General features: G+C 37.6%; 1 protein-coding gene across 1 annotated transcript; it reads right to left on the reverse strand.

Moving 5' to 3' along the window:
• Positions 1–455: 455 nt before the first annotated feature.
• On the reverse strand, positions 456–13,295 carry LOC139730672 (opsin-5-like). The gene is made up of 6 exons (XM_071641530.1): positions 13,178–13,295; positions 10,236–10,399; positions 4,499–4,625; positions 3,281–3,377; positions 1,877–2,093; positions 456–1,373 (listed from the first exon to the last, which is right to left on the reverse strand). The coding sequence occupies exons 1-6, from the start codon at positions 13,293–13,295 to the stop codon at positions 456–458; spliced, it is 1,641 nt and encodes a 546-aa protein (XP_071497631.1).
• Between the last annotated feature and the right edge of the window lie 3,546 nt (positions 13,296–16,841).

Consider the following 16,841-nt stretch of genomic DNA (forward strand, 5'->3'; position numbering starts at 1 on the left):
GGGTCTCATCCAGATCAAGCTCTGTTTATTAATGGGATTCTCCTGGGCCACATGCATGAAAGATGTTATGACAGCAACTCATTTCTAGAATAGCAATTTTCCTCAGCAACAGTCAATCAGTAAGCATGATTATTTTCGTTTCCATGACATTTGCTCCTCCGGCAAGAGTTGCTGTCATAAAGCATTTTCTTTTTTAACGAAATGGGGCCTTGTATCACTTTCTCTCTGCTTGACGTTTGAATAAAGTAACGCAATGATGCCTATAGTTTCCCATATAGGAATAATGTTGTTATGGATTTGGCAGTACTTATATTGATTTGCGTCTTATATTTCCCTCCCTGAACACTTTATATCCAGTTGCTTGTACCTGGAGAGAAAGAGAGAGGGAGAAAAGAAAACCACCCAATCCATCAAACAGACAAAAACAAAAAGTGTGTGCAACAAACGCTACATTTTCAAGCTTCCGAATCTGACGATAGGTCGCGTCCAATATTTGGTTCAACAAGGATGATGCGGACACTGCCAGACGCCGTGCTCGGATTCAAGGCCTCAACGTGTAGATCAGCGATCCCCTGAATGGTCCTTCTGTGATCTGCCGTGCCTGGAAGATGAATTGCAGAAGCAAGTGATAACTCCTTAGCAGAAGTAACCGACAAGCGAGACCGGGACGAAGTCGCTCCTCTTAGAATGTCACCTCCGTGGGAGGTATGTCCAATGCTGCATCCAGCAACGCACTGGGGCTTCGTTTGCGTCACATCTGGCCGCCCACTGGTGATGATATCTGGAGATATTTCATCGAGATTTTCCAAACCTACCCTAGCGAGGTTCTCTGGTCGCATCGAGTCCACCCCATCACAGCCAATGTCGTCTGTGGTTATATTCATGTCGACGCGCTCTCTGCGCTGGTTGAAGGCGATGTTGATGTTCTCGACCCTTGTGTGAGGTCGTGTGGTGACCGGATTCGTTTGCTGGCGTCGACGCCGCCATTCGAGATCACCATTAATACTGAATTTCCACGGAAAGGGCTTCGTCCAAGTTATTTGCGGCCTGGCTTGTGTGAGGCCTCGTCTCTTTCTGAGCGACTCTACAATAAGAAGACGTCTTTGAGCGTGGCTGTTGAGTTCAAGATTTATGGTGACGGTGTAGCATTGACAAGCACAGCAGCAAAGGAAGGAAGAAACTTCATTTCTAAAATTTTTGTTGAAAATGTAGTATATGATCGGACTGTAAATGGACGACGTTTTGGCAAAGAAGGCCGGAATAATGACAAAGCTGTCAGGAATACTTTGGACTTGTTCAAAACTTGCCCACAAAGCGATTATAGTGTAAGGTGTCCACGTTAAGATGAACGCTACGGTGATGGCACATGCTGTCTGTTGGCCAAAAGAAATAAAAACATTCAGATTATCATTCAAGTTCAAGTTCAAGTTCAAATTTATTCGTTTTTCCACAATAAAGTAATATATATATACATAAATCTCACTTTCTTGAGCGACAGAAACAATGCATGTAAATTTGTACAGAGAAAACAATAATAGGAAAAACTAACAGTAGCGATACATCGCAATATAGTATTATTATCATTATTATTATTATTATCATTATTATCATTATTAGCACTATTATGATTACAGAGTAATTATGATTACAAAGTATCTGTATCTGATACAACAGCAACAACAAAAACAAAGTTTAATGTTCATCTGGACCCTGCATGTTCTGCCATGATTTCCTTACTTTTGACTTAATTGTATTTCTTTGGGATAAAAAGTCAGTCACTAGTACTCTGATGATTCACAAGGCAAAAAAGTCCATTGAAATATAAGAGAAGTAACTTTTCCTTGAAACTGTTTGTATGTTGGTAGCTTGTTCCTACCTTTATAAGACGCACTTCCAACACGATGTTGTTCCTGACATTGATGCGCCTATTATGAGCGATCATCCTCCGAGCGATGGCGGCGTAGCAGACAACGATGATGCCGAAAGGTAAGGCAAACGCGAGGATTACGATGACATACGTGTAAGCAAGGCCAGCGGCGCTGGTATCAGCAAAATCTACGGTGCACGAAACTTTGTACGGTTCCAAGACGTATCTAAAAACGCGAAAGATTAACATTTTGAGTGATACACCTTTGAGTCTTTCAAATTACCTTAAATTACCATAACATTATGAAATGTTGACACAGCCACAAAGGAATATCAATGAGTATCATGACTCCTGTGTACATGAATTTCACTTTATTTGATAAAATAAATAATGTAGAAAAGGCTGTGTTAATGGAGCTGTGTGTCTAAGCAACTGATTCTCTGATTTTCTTCTTATTGTATGGAGCACTGCTATATTCATGTCAAACCTAATACCTTACCACGACTCATTGGCCTATGACGTATAAAATAGCCTGCCATTTTGTTCTTTTTTTTATTGAAGGGTATGTACCAATTTGATGTTATCATAAATCTCAGCAAGGGGTATTAGGCCTGTTGCAGAACGGAATAACGACGGGCCCAAATCGTCTGTACAAGTTTTTGCCCAAAGGTAAAGTCTGACGAGATAAGGTGACGAAATGGGTTCGTCATGATGCTTCATATGTCCAGTTGATTTTTTAACGTTTCTCATCAGAAGACATCCCCTCAGGTCATGAAATCATGAAAATTCAGATACTTTAGACAAACTATGTGAAAGTGATGATGGTACAGTTTTAAACAGTTTCACATGATACAGCTCTGATTTACGCTTTTGCACAAATTTCTGCACAGGATTGACTTTTGTTTCACGTGCTTACATGCCAGTCGTCCATGCATTAAATTTGATATTAGAAAAGCTGATTGTATGCTGAAAATTCATTACCATGACGCTTTGATTGCCTAATTGAACATGTTGACTGTTTAAAAACGTTTTGAATCTTTAGTAGAGTTATTGCCGGAAAGATTGAATTCTCATAAAGTAAATGATATTACAAAATTCAAGTCCTTGTCAAAATGGTGCAGCACCAATTTCGTTTTTATTGCCTGACCACTAGGACTATTTCTTCTTTGAAGAAAAAGAAAAACAAACAAACAAACAAACAAACAAAAACGCACATAACACAACGGTACTATACTATACGTCTTTTCTTCACTTCTTCACAAAGCGTTGTAACACAACAATTAATATTTAATACTCGTAAAATGCAACGTAAAACAACCAAAACAAACAAAACGTTAAAGAAAACACAAATTCATGTATCCAGAGTTGACAAAATGATACACAAAGGAGTCATTTACTTCTTGATGCGCCTACCTACTCCAACCCATCAACGGTGGGGTAGTGATGATGATGGCAATGACCCATATTGCCAGTACGGCACGGAGAACGCACTTGCGAGAATTATATTGGTCTGTACAAAGTAGAATATTAGCATAGAATATGAGTCCGACATCGATAAAGTACATTGAAATTCAGGGGCGGACCCAGGAATTTTGTAAAGGGGGGTGCGCAACTAATGTTTCTGTTGCCACTTCCAGGTTTCATTTCATTTTTTTCTTTTATTCCTTTTGTTTTTAACAAAAAATAAAGGGGGGGGCGTGCGCCGCTTGCGCCCCCCTCTGGATCCGCCACTGAAATTCTAACTCAGTTTAAGTCGTCATAATACAAACTTATAGGTGCTATAAACGAGAATGAATACCCTGAGCATAAGACTACGTCACTGAAAATTGAAATAATCGAAACTTTAAAGATAATGTTCAGGGAGAAGGTTGATAATTCCAAAATCAAACTAGAATAAGAGAAAATGCAAGTATTCCAAATAAAAATTGTAAAGAAACATTGTATTATCAATTTATGCACTACCTATTCGCTTGCACACATTCCTATTGAGGTGTTTCTTGTCACTCTGGAAATAGAACCTAAGATATATCATCTCCAGTGTCACAACAATTAATCAAATGACCTTTCTTGACAATCAGAACCTGGCTACGGTATCTATTCATGCATCTTTTTGTTTCAGTCATCGTCTTCTTTTATTTTATTTTTTTTTCGTTCTTCTGATAAATACTGATGATTACGTGAGTATATCGTCGCTGGGGCGACAAGACATCATATCTACAAAACGTCAATTGTTCAGGAGAGCTAAAAAACATGGCAGCCAATTTGAAAGCACTACATCAATATAATGGGATAGATTTTCCTTCGACATGCCTTTGTAACTTCATTTTTTGGGTAAGACAGGTAGGATTTGGACAGGACATATCTTAAATAATCATCTGACCATTAATCCAAAAAAGCCATTTTCACAAAAAATTCACATGCAAAGTCTTGTCACCCCAGCAACGATATATATATATATATATATATAATCATATCATATCATATCATATCATATTATATTATATCATTTCTGTTTAGTTTTGTTTTGTTTTACCCCCTCCGTCTCTACAGCGGTGTTGAAACCAACCGCTCTGGGAAACAGAGAGTTCGCGATAGCTGCCAATTAGTGGCTTATAACTAAAATACATTTACCGACGTTTTCGCGGCATAGTTTGATGTAACGGAAGATGGCAATGGTTGACAGTGTTCCCATGCTTACGACGCCAAAGAGGAAGCCCGCAAAGCCGTACCACATACAACCAGCATCTCCAAAGTACCACTGTAAGCGGTTAGAAAAAGAAAAAAAGTTACACGTTTTCGTTATTGTCATTATCATGGATGTTTCTTTGGACAAGCTCAATAAAATTCGAGTATCAAAACATGTGATGGTAAGAAGAAATGACGACAGTCACTCTGTCCAGACTTTTGAAATAATCGTGAGCAAATCTAGATTTTCAGGCAATTACGAGCAAATCATGGAATATGGAAGTGCAACATGACCTTTAGCTCATGAGTCAGTTATGACCATGTATAGCTCTTCATTAGTTTTGGCTGCAAAATGATTACATAGACTGTATGTTTCTGGAAGACATAAAGGTGACTGGGATGAAATAAAATCAATGCGATGTTGGGAGCCTTATATACATTTATTCTTCTAAATGTGTTGAGATTCATTTTATCTTCTTATGTGAACTCACCGCCGCGTACTAGTATATCATACTTAATATTATCTTGGTGCATGCAATAAGCGCCAGATTTATTGATTAATTGATTGAAATTCAACCAAAGAATATATGAGTTACCTACCGGTTTTGAAACTTTCTGCGCACTGACAGTTCTGGCAGTTATGGCTGGAAATTTATCAAAAGTAATGACTGTGGTCTTTGACTTTGAACTTTAAACTTGCACGTATTTTACATAAATGACGAAAATATTTGTCAATTGAATTGTACCCTCAAAGGTCATATTATTTTTGGCATTTGACAACACCTAAGGAGACACTACTAAGAAATGTCATTGTAGCCAATATCAAGCCATCTTTAACATCAAAGGATTTTCCCTAGCTCTGACCTTATACGGGTTGATTCGATAGGCAGCAAGATGTCGGTGACGATAAGTACAATTTTCAAATCGTCATTCTAATGACATACATTGCTATCACTGGCCTTCTCGGCCAAATGATTCAACCGCGTCTTTTTTGTTTAATTCTATAGAAAAAAAAAGAGAAAGCATCAATATAATGCTTGCGATAGTCAGTTAGCGATATCTTGACGAATATCTTCGCAACGTGCTTGCTGGTGGCTGCAACAATAGCATCGTCAGCCATGGCACCTGGGCAACAAATCGCTCCAGTGAAGCTTATCAACGTAAACATGGTAAACCGCAAATCTCCTTGTTCAAAAGCGTCATTAATTTGTCACAAGGCCTGCTGACGTTTTCATTTAGTCCACTCCCCTTTCAGAATTTATGACCATGAATCCACGGTGTGTGCTCATAATTATCATCCTTGCCTTTTTTTTTTCATACTGCTCAAAGGAAGATCCATTAAATTAGTAAAGATGATCTGCAACGAGAAAGCATAGACGCCCTGCCAGAGATTTCATTGCTAAAACTCTGAAAACTGTGCGAAAAGAAATTCACAATGGAATCCACTCATCACTGACTGGTACATCGTATCTGCAAACTACTGCACGTCTGAATATTATTGGTAGAGTGATAAGGACGAGAGATGGAAGGTTAAAAGAACACACACACACACACACACTGATGTCTGTTCAGTGTATTGTGGGGAGACATGACGACAGAACCACAGTCGACGCGATACACCTATAAACTGCGGTATGAGTGGATTAGCAATATGAGTTAACGTCACGATAATTCTATATCTTTTTAGATTTACATATAGGCACGTAACTAAAGGGGCGTCCCCCCCCCCCCCCACACACACACTCGAGTAGGATCTGTTTGTGAAACAATGGAACAATCTAGTTTGTTTATTTTTGTTTTTGCAACTTAAATAAACATCGTATATTATCTTTTTTTTTTGCTTGAAAATTTTCCAAATATTCTATTCAAAGTTATGTGCACCACATCATTAAATCTCAATTTCAAAAATACAAAAGCTCCCGTATTATTATGAGATGAAGGCGGTCCTCTCCCACATCCTCATCCCTCTTAGTCGCTGCGTTTAGCGAATAGATTTTCAAATAATTTGAGCAGTAAATTAGAAAGTTCTTTACACTTTATTTGAACATAACACATCGACCGTTTGCAGACTAAGCAATAAGTAAATGCATGGTTTTTATAGCCCAAACTTCAAAAACTAGTCAGCGTGTTTGATTCCTTTAAAGTTTCTTACTTTCAGCACAGACATCACCTGCGTTAGTTACATCTTTAGATCTTCGGTAGATGATAATCTACTGGATAGAACACTCTTAAAACATCCGAGTCAGAACTGACCCAGAACTGGGTCCGTTGGGGTCACACACCGCTCTGGGTCAAAAATGAATTGGAATTTGGTCATGAAGACCCCGAATGGGGTCACCCTGACCCAATTCATGACTCTGAATGGGTCAAATCTGACCCCATTCCTTGTCATTTCTGACTTGGAACGGTGTGTGACCCCAATAGACCCAGTTCCGGGTCAGTTCTGACTCGGATGTTTTAAGAGTGAATCAACAAAATAATATTTGTCAATTGAGCCTGCTAAAAAAAGAAAATCACAGAAATTACCGACATAGCAATTATTACTAAAGGGGATTCTATAGTATTTGTTGAGGTGAGGATTCAGCTTTTAACTTTTTGCGAGATACTCAGAAAACACTTCATGAAATCTAACGGAACATACAATTCAAAGAGGAATTAAAAGTTTATTTGATGAAAAATCGGTTTTCAAATGGCTGAGCTATCCAAAAACAAAGTTAAACATAACGATCCTAGTGAAAGGTAGGTCTCATCTACTATTAAGATCGCTTGGTTTTGGATAACTCAGTCGTTTTCAACACTAATTTTCATCAAATAAACGTTGCATTTCTTTTAGAATCATTATGCTCTTTCGTATTTCATGAGATGTTTCTCATTATCTCAAAGTTGTCATTGTAAAAACAAAACAACAACAACACGTTGCTTATTAAGTATCTTGAACTGAAATTCTTTGCTTCTTGCATGAATTGACGCTTGCACTATAAGTTTACGTGCTTTACCTAAAATCCTGCTCTGTCATATCAAAATTAGACTGCATTATAAAAGTACTAACAGGCGTTTCATATTTAAATTCCACTAATAAATCATAAAAATGTCTGCTCTTTAATCGGGCACTCAGACGTAAGCGTTCCGGAAGAACGACAATATCTTTTACGTCTTGGTGAAATTCTGCACCGACTGATAAAACCTGTATTTCTGTGTTCTTTTTAACAGCCGACCAAATACCTTGTAACCTCAGATAATCATTACTATAAATACCAAACTCCACTTGTAAAACACGAAAATCTTTAAGATAACCTTCAGGGGTTATAATTTCATGTAGCAGACAGATACCCTTGTGCCACATTCTTCTGTAAAAAAAAAATCATCTTTTTTTTCAATCTTAATATCGGTATTATTCCAAATTATCTGTGATCTGAAAGCTTGATTTTCCATTGGTATGGACATTGACAGCCATTTCTTCAAAAGAGAGGAGTAAAATCTGGGTATTCATCTAAGTAATATTTAAGGACTTGAAACCATACTTGTGAATTTTCTGGTTTCATCCTATTTATCCAAGTCAACTGTTGTGCATCGATAAAAGATTGTACATCTAACATCTTCAGACCGCCCATGATCAATTCTTGTATCATCACACTACGTTTAATTCGATCTGGGCCATTCCACAAAAAGTCATAAAACACTCTTTCAATCTCCTTTACTATTTTCTAGGGAATGATAATAGATGCAAAAAAAAATGAATAAATTTTGAAATTCCAAAGGTTTTAAGAATAACAATTTTTCCGAACAGTGAAAGTTTTCTAATTTTCCATAAACTCAACAATTTTCTCAATCCAGACATCAGTTCGGCCATTTTATCATTTTGAAATCGCTCTGCATTATAACCAACATAAGTTCCCAAGATTTTTATCGTGTCCACAATACGAACTTCATATTTTAACATATTTTTTATCTCATCTTTTTCAACTGATCTTGTTTGCTTAACGATCAAAATCTCTGTCTTTTCTTGGTTACATTTTAAACTGGAGCATTTACGGAATTGATCAAGAATTTTAAATTAACTGTTGATAGATGAGGTATCGCGACAAAACGAACAGAAATCATCAGCATAAAGTGACAATCTGAACTCTTTGTCGTTAATGGTGATGCCGGCTAGATCTTGTGAGGAGCGCAAACGGGTTGCTAATGTCTCTATTACAATGATAAAGAAATAAGGGGACAAGGGATCACCTTGTCTGACACCACGTGTTATCTGGAAATAGCCAGTTGATGTCCCATTATTTAGTACACATCCTTCAATATTTGAATGTAAAGTTTTTGTCCATCTAATGAAAGACGGACCAAATCCAAAAGCGTCTACAAGTAATGCATGGTACATAAACTCATGGTCGATAAAATCGAATGCCTTGTGAAAGTCAATCGATACAATGAAACCATCTTTGTGTTCAGTACGCAGAAAATGAAACATATCATGCACATTACGTATGGATTTCCCTTCCTTTGATGAATGCCTGCTGATCTGAATGAATTATTTCATCTAACACTCGTTTAACCCTCGCAGCCAGTGCCTTAGAACATATTTTTGCATCTACACTTAGAAGTGAAATTGGACGATAATTTTGTAAATCTCTTTGATCTTTATTCTTTTGAGTATCAGCGTAATAACGCTTTGCTTCTGACTAATCGACAGTTCCATATTCTCATAAGAATAATTCAAAGAAGCTAAAAAGAGGTTCTGAAATGGTGTCCCAAAACTGAACATAGACTTCCTTCGTGAGACCATCATTGCCTGGCGATACTTAATAATATATTACCACTAAACTATAAGTTGTTTAAAATGAAGTTAGTATAATTATTCCCCTTTGTGTTCATAATTATGGATGTATTGAGAATGAAACGATTGAACACATTATGTGGAACTGTAAGGTGTCACAAACATTTTGGAGGGAAATAACATCTTTTCTTACGATTATAGATTTGCCATCCCTTGATGTGAAGACGGTATTAATTGGAGTTATAGAGATTGATATGAACAAAACACTGGTAAACCATATCTTACTTATAGGAAAAAGATGTATTTATGCAAGCAGAAGTAACAACACTATTCCCTGTTTGTCCTCTTTTAAGGCTATGTTATCAAAATCATATCGTGAAGAGTGTTATATTGCAAAGAGACAAGGAAAAATCAATATACATAACCGAAAATGGGAACCACTCAGCGGTATAATCGAGCTGAAGATATTTTCACTGAATGTTTACGCCATGGCACTTTTATGTTGTATTTTTTTTCTCTCTCTCTGTCGATATGGCATAGTTTTCAAATAATTAGATTATGTATATGCGTTTACCCAACGGCACTCTGCATGTCGTTGGCAACCTTCCGGCTATGTCAGCTTTTAACATTCCTTTCCGTTATAAACCCACACAGACAAGATGCCTCAAGAGAAAAATGTGCATGTATAATTAAGAAACTGAACAAAATGACATTGTATTCTTTGTCATGTATCTCTCAGCTGTGATTGCTTCAAGAATGTTCTATAATGAGTCCCAAATAAAACATCACTTGGATATATAAAAAAACAACAACAACACGTTGGAAACACGAAGCCGTCTCAATCGTAACTGTACCATCCCTTTAACGTGAACACCCCCTCCCCCCCCCCCCCCCTCAAGCAGCAGCACTTACTTCGTGCTTGAAGCTGGAGACCATGGCGAGTGGGTAGCCCGTCACAGCCACGACCAGGTCGGTGATTGCCAGATTGATGGTAAGGAAGTCCAGGGGCTTCAGTTTGGATCGTTTCCGCACTGAAATGACGACCACCGCTGTGTTTCCAACGATAGAGATGATGACTGCTCGTGGAATAAAACAAAGAAATTTCGGTCAGAGATAGTAATAGTAACCATTTCGCTCTTACTACAGTGACCATACCCATACGCTCTGCAGCAAGGTATATAGCGGAAGGGAGGGCGGGGCACTCTTCCCCCCCCCCCCCTCAAAAAAAAAAATCCCAAAAGTGTCTTTCTTTCCTTGGATACACGCGCTCTTTCATTTTGTGTCTATGTCCATACTTAGTTAATTTCGTCTTTCCTTCGTTTTTGTTAAATCTCATGAAGGGATTTTCCTTGCTTGGCTTATTCTTTTTCTCTTTTTTTTAACCTCTAATTAGGGAATACGCCAAGCAGAAGAAAAAAAAAAGATACAAACAACAAAAAAAAAAAAACCCTAAAAAGTATTGATCGGTATGAAGAGGCACATTTTAGGTCTATGGAGTTTGTTCCCCCCCCCCTTTTTTTTAGTGCAAGGACAGGTATAAAGCAAAACGGAGCCCTCTATTTTCCAATAATTATATTTAAGCGGCCCTTAACACTGCTTAAAAAGTCCTAAATTATCACAAGAGATAAAAGGTGTCTTTCCAAATGGAACTATTCAACGCCTCTCTTTTCCATCTATCTCTATCTCTCTTTAACATACACGCGTGTATACATATATAAATATATATATATATATATATATATATATATATATATATATATGACTACATGATATTAAAAAAAATTGTATGAATGTATAAATTTCAGGACCTCATTAAGGACCCAAACTCTTTTAAAATAGTTCCACTGTTACAAGGGGATGAAATGACCACTTTTTTATTACAAAAATAAGTTCTTTAGAACTATCACGCTGTCCACACTATAGCAGTTAGAAAGTACCAGCTAGGGCATTGCAGTACTAGTATACCAAACCAATATCTCCAAGGGATTCCATCCCTTCATTGAACTGAAAGAAAAAAATGGTCATTATACCGCATCATGAAGATATTGATGATGATATCATGTTGTCATGACAATCTGCAGTACGTCTTTAGCTCAAATGACGAAGATGCTGTAGGTGGTGCCGAGGTAGTTAACATTTCCGCCTTCCCTTCATTCCCCTCCCTCTTGCTATATTACAATTGCTGATGGACAGATAATGATCACAGTAGGGCTATTACTAGTATGAATTAAGGCGAAAGTGCAAATTTCAGAGCTCGCTCGCTCTCATTGATATTGTACTAATGTCTATTGTCCAATTACCATGACAACATACCTAAACAGAAACGTGTGTCCAAATCTATATGATAATGGCTTTTCCTGTGCCCCCCCCCCCCCCCACACACACACACAAACACACAATAATGTAATAGAGGGGCAATGTGGTCCCTGGTTAAACATTTTCAAAAATGGTTCAAGTCCCCTTCTTTGGAGGGTGTCTGTATTTGTCAGGAATGCGGTGATTTGGTTTGTCATCTATTCGGTTCGTCATCTATAGATAGCTTGATTTGTGACGTACCAAGACTACTTCAAAATAATTCTGGAACATGTCATTTGAATATAATCTGGGTTTTCTTCAGTAGTCAAGCACAAGTCCATTACTATTCATTACAGCCAATATATGAAAACTATATACACAAGGTGCTATGGATAACTGACACAGGGGAAATCAATTCCCGCCTCTTGGAGTTTCAACCTATCAAAGCAAGAACACGTAACACTTTGTAAACGAAAGAATCCTTCGAATTTGTCTTCATTTCATTTTCTCAATGGTCATTGAATACCTGATTGTCGCTGCATGATACCACAATAATAGCTGTTCATTCATTCATTTTTTCTTATTTATGATCAGATGTACCATTATTGAATAATTCAAAGTACGTGTGGAGAGGGGAATATAAAAATACATTTCTGTCGTGGTTCCAGGGACATCTTCCCTTAAAACCCCCCAAAAAACAAAAAACTAACAAATATATATACATGATTATCATATACATGTACAATATCTCAATTCTGTTAACTATGTATATTACGATCCACTGTATTACAGTCATGTTCGTACGCTAATGGATTATGCATTCTGGCGCTGGACAACGCATATAGGTTACATTACATTGATCAGGGCAATATTGATCAAATTCAACGCATCCCGGAGTGCATGTAATGCTGTATAGAATTCTTTTAACACGTGTGCTATACAACTACATAACTTCATGATCAAATTATTGGAGAGGAAATGTAAAGAATGTAAACAGAACGATGAACAAGATAACGTAGCCATTGCCTCTCCCAAACAAACGCATGGCAACGTCATGCATCATAACATCGATTCTGAGGAAATGAAACAATAATTATTATAGTAATGATAACAATAACGTCATGAATAATTTGCTTAGCGCTTATTGCAAAAATGTTTCTTAGCGCTCAACACTTAAAAATTTACCAACGAATGGCATAGTTTCTCATCTCATTTATGCTATAGATCAGGAACTCTTCAAATCGCACGTACAATGCACCCGTGAAAAGCGATATTCCCATGCAAAAGTACAAATTTTCAGCTCAGAAGACCTAAATTAGCTCTCTTCAAGAGTCCTTAAATGATAATGATAAACAACCACCAGTCAAACAGGTGAATTCCGAAACACACTGAGAAAGGATAAGTTGACACGATGTGTTATGAGCAGTGGGTGCTTGAAGTTGTAACAGTCGACCATCAGCTCATACATGATAAGTTATGCAATGATTACGATTACTTGGTTTCATTCACAACCAATCTCAATGCATAAAGAAAATGAATAATCCAGAGGGAATACTTACTGACAAGAAGGAGATATAAACCAGCAAAAATATCCCCACTGGCTGAAAGCGATGAGTGGTAGCTGTCTTCACCCCTGGAGTCATTCCCCTGACCATTCGTTTCGCTTGTAGGCCCCATTCCTAATTGAGAGAGAAAGAGGTAGCTATCAACGTTCCATGTGCATTCTGCAGTGTCCACGCTCCAAGATAAATCTATATTCACCTAAGCCTTTCTGACATTCAGGGCACAAGGTGAGCAAGATCTCAGACACTCTGCAGACAGCTAGGCAAAAATAGGAAATGTTATCTGTGACAACGCGCAGTGACAGAGAAGGCGACATCACGGGCGAAGTGTATCTCAACTAACTGACTGCGATGTAAAATTCGAGCCGAGATGAAAAGCACTAATTTGTTACCGACACAGGGTAGCTATGATCCACACTGCCGGTGACGAGATTAGAGCCATATCTTATAGGGGCAGAAGATGACACAAGGAGTAAATGAATTCTGGCGGCTGCTATTCTTGGAGTTCTTGGAGTTGCTTCTTTTTTTTTTTTCATTGAGCTCCTCCTCCAAGCTTCATGACTGCTTTGCCATGAAGACGCTCCGTGTGAATTCTGCTTGGTTTTTCTGTATTGCCATGACAACGATGAAGCCATACAGTAAAAAAAGGAGAGAGATAGCGAAAAGAATACGAAAATTCTTTCTTCGCCCTAGCAATAACTGAAATTCAGATGAGACGAAGTCAATTCAGATCATGCATTTCTTTCAACTTCTTATTATTGAATCGAAGAGACCAAATAGGATGTTGGTTATAAATAGGAAATACAAGAAATACCAGTAATAAACAGGATGGATATCTATATGGATGTATGACATTGTGTGTTGAATGCATACTTATGCACATGGCAAATACACATATAGAGACGAAATTACGAGATCTCATACCGCAGCTTGCCTTCTAGTCTCCTCGGACCCGAGATATCGAGAAGATAAGATCACGCAACTCGTCTTCTCTCTTTCTCGATTCCGAAGAGGCGGGGAAACCTGCATCTCGGGAATACAAAACAATAAACGACAGTCAGATCTTCGCATGCAGCTGGGTTACTGCATGTGCAGTCGTTGTTTTGACGTAGCCTTCGAGCTCTGACTCTTTTTCGTCACTGCAAAATACCATGTATCGTCTCGATTTAGATTTACCTTGACAGATATTCCTTCTTTTTGTTTACAGCGTAAGCAAATATGAAACTCGGTACCATCACAGTATTTGGAATTGTATGTTTTGTATAATCTTTACATTTTTTGAGCGGGATATTATCACTATGTGTTATGCGCTATATAAGCACTGTCAATTCATTCAATTCAATTCAATCTTTATTCAATCTTTATTTCCGATTCAATATATAATATACAAAAATACATGTGAATATGAGAAAATTGTACAAAAAGTGAGTTAAAAAACAATAAAAACGACAACAAAACAAGGCAAGATTATGATAAACACAAAAGAATAAAAAACCACATCGGGAAAACAGATATCACAGGTACATAAAGAACAGAAACTCATTAAAATTGTGTGTTTGGTTGATCGGAAAATCGGTATGCGCGTAGAAAGCCATCATAGGCTTGTTATGTTGCACATACCCCGCGTTATAATCATTTAAAAATTACTTAAAAACAAAACAAAACAAAACAAAACAAAACAAAACAAAATTATTTGTCAATTTTTTTTTTTTTTGCTGATGACATGCATTTGTTCAAGCAAATTTTAGGAGCCGTTCCTTAACAGTCAGAATGTAGTTTTCTCCGGAGCGTTGAAAGAGTCGTGTTCAGATTCGCCAGTGATTTGCGATAGTAAAATTGATGAAGTTAACCTAAATTCCATAATTATGGAAGCCAAAGGTGTGAATAGTAAGGCCACCCAAAGGTTATATAAGAACAATTTACTTGAGATCAACGATGAAAACTATACAGAGTGAAATAAATATACATATAGACGTCAACATTTTCATGTTTACAAAAAAAGAAAAGTAAAAATGGTTGATTTGTGATCATGTTACAAGAAAAAAACAACTGTGACTTCAACAGCTTTTTAACTTACCAGTAATATCTGCTGACAATCAGATATCAGATATCATGTAGATATGCAAATGAAATGGGGTCATGTCGTCATCACCTACAATTAAGTCTCCCACTGGAGTGCGGGCAGGCGCATAGATTTCCATTACATCATCACCGTGTGTCGAACTGCACAAACTAATGACCGTGCACTGTGAGGTAAACATTGATTGCTGTTTACAATCAGTCGTAGGATTACCAGTTTCAGTTTATTTTATTTAATCACGGCAAATTTGCTTCAGCAAAGCTGTTCTTCTGCAAATCCGTGAACAACATATAAAAGTATATAGCAGAAATACATACAAACTGCATATATAATAATAAAGAAAGGAACAAGTGTCAGGTAACAACAAAACAACGAATCACTAAATAAAAGTACCAAAAAACAAAAAACAAAAACGGAGCAAATACATACAGTCACGTGTTATTTCAACAATATCAAATATAAAAAAATCCTGGGCAGTTGCTTAGGCTACAGCAGAGATATATCAAGTGCTCGTTTGAAACTGGACAGAGAGAGTTTACTTTTCAAGTCATAAGCTAACTGATTCCAACTCTGGACTCCTTTAAAGGAAAGAGTTCTTTTTCCAACTTCTGTTTTTACCTTACGCAACACAAATTTCTTCGTACTGTTTCTCAGAAAGTAATCTATATGTTCTTCTACCATATACACAGTAAATAACAAATTGCCTCTCCTTACTCTTCAAATAATCTAGATCATTTTTAAACAATTTGTAGTGAAGCATGCTTAGTGTAATGAAAGGTATCTGACAGACTTTATTTTCATGAAGTCGAACACATTACTTTGTGTCTAAATACATTATAATAATTTGAATGTAATCTCAATAAAGATTATAAACAAGACGTGTGTTCTCACCTGACCGATATTTTTGTGTGTTTGCTTTTCAACTTTTCAACTGAATAGTGTATCCTGTGTGTTTGTGTGTGTGTTTGTGTGTGTGTGTGTGTGTGTGTGTGTGCGTGTGTGTGTGTGTGTGTGTGTGTGTGTGGGTGTGTGTGTGTGTGGGTGGGTGGGTGGGTGGGGGGGGGGGGTAATCTGAATAGGCGCCTGCATGACCCAAATAAAGACTTAAGCCCCCGTTCCACTATCACTACCAACACTATTCGCGATGCTTTGACAGTGAAAACGCCGTCCTTACACCGTGATTTAGTCGTCCTATGGTTGTGCTTTCGTCGTGAAAAAGTCGTGGTTTTATTGTGATATCGCTGTGAAATCGATGAGGTAGATAATGAGGTAGCCCCTTTGTCATGTTAATAGATCTTTGTTCGCCCTCTTTAGAAAATGTAACAATCGGAACAAAAGCACAGTTCTGGCGAGGGTGTCTTGATCGGACTCTCGAAAGCTTTTGTTATAGCGTGGCAAGCCGTCCGCAAATTTCTATAGTCGCGTGGATTAGATTACTACCATGGCTTACCGTTAGATTACTACATTGTTTGAATTCCCTCAGTTCATCGCGCTTTGCCGCCCGAGCACGCGATAATCGCTTCGACTGCGAAGTGCACACAGTGAGGACGGAAAAAGAAAAGATACAAACTTTAGCGAAAG

Source organism: Diadema antillarum, unplaced genomic scaffold, assembly GCF_040938485.1.
Source record: "Diadema antillarum isolate AM-2024a unplaced genomic scaffold, OU_Dant_1.0 seq00000326_RagTag, whole genome shotgun sequence".
Lineage (NCBI taxonomy): Eukaryota > Metazoa > Echinodermata > Echinoidea > Diadematoida > Diadematidae > Diadema > Diadema antillarum.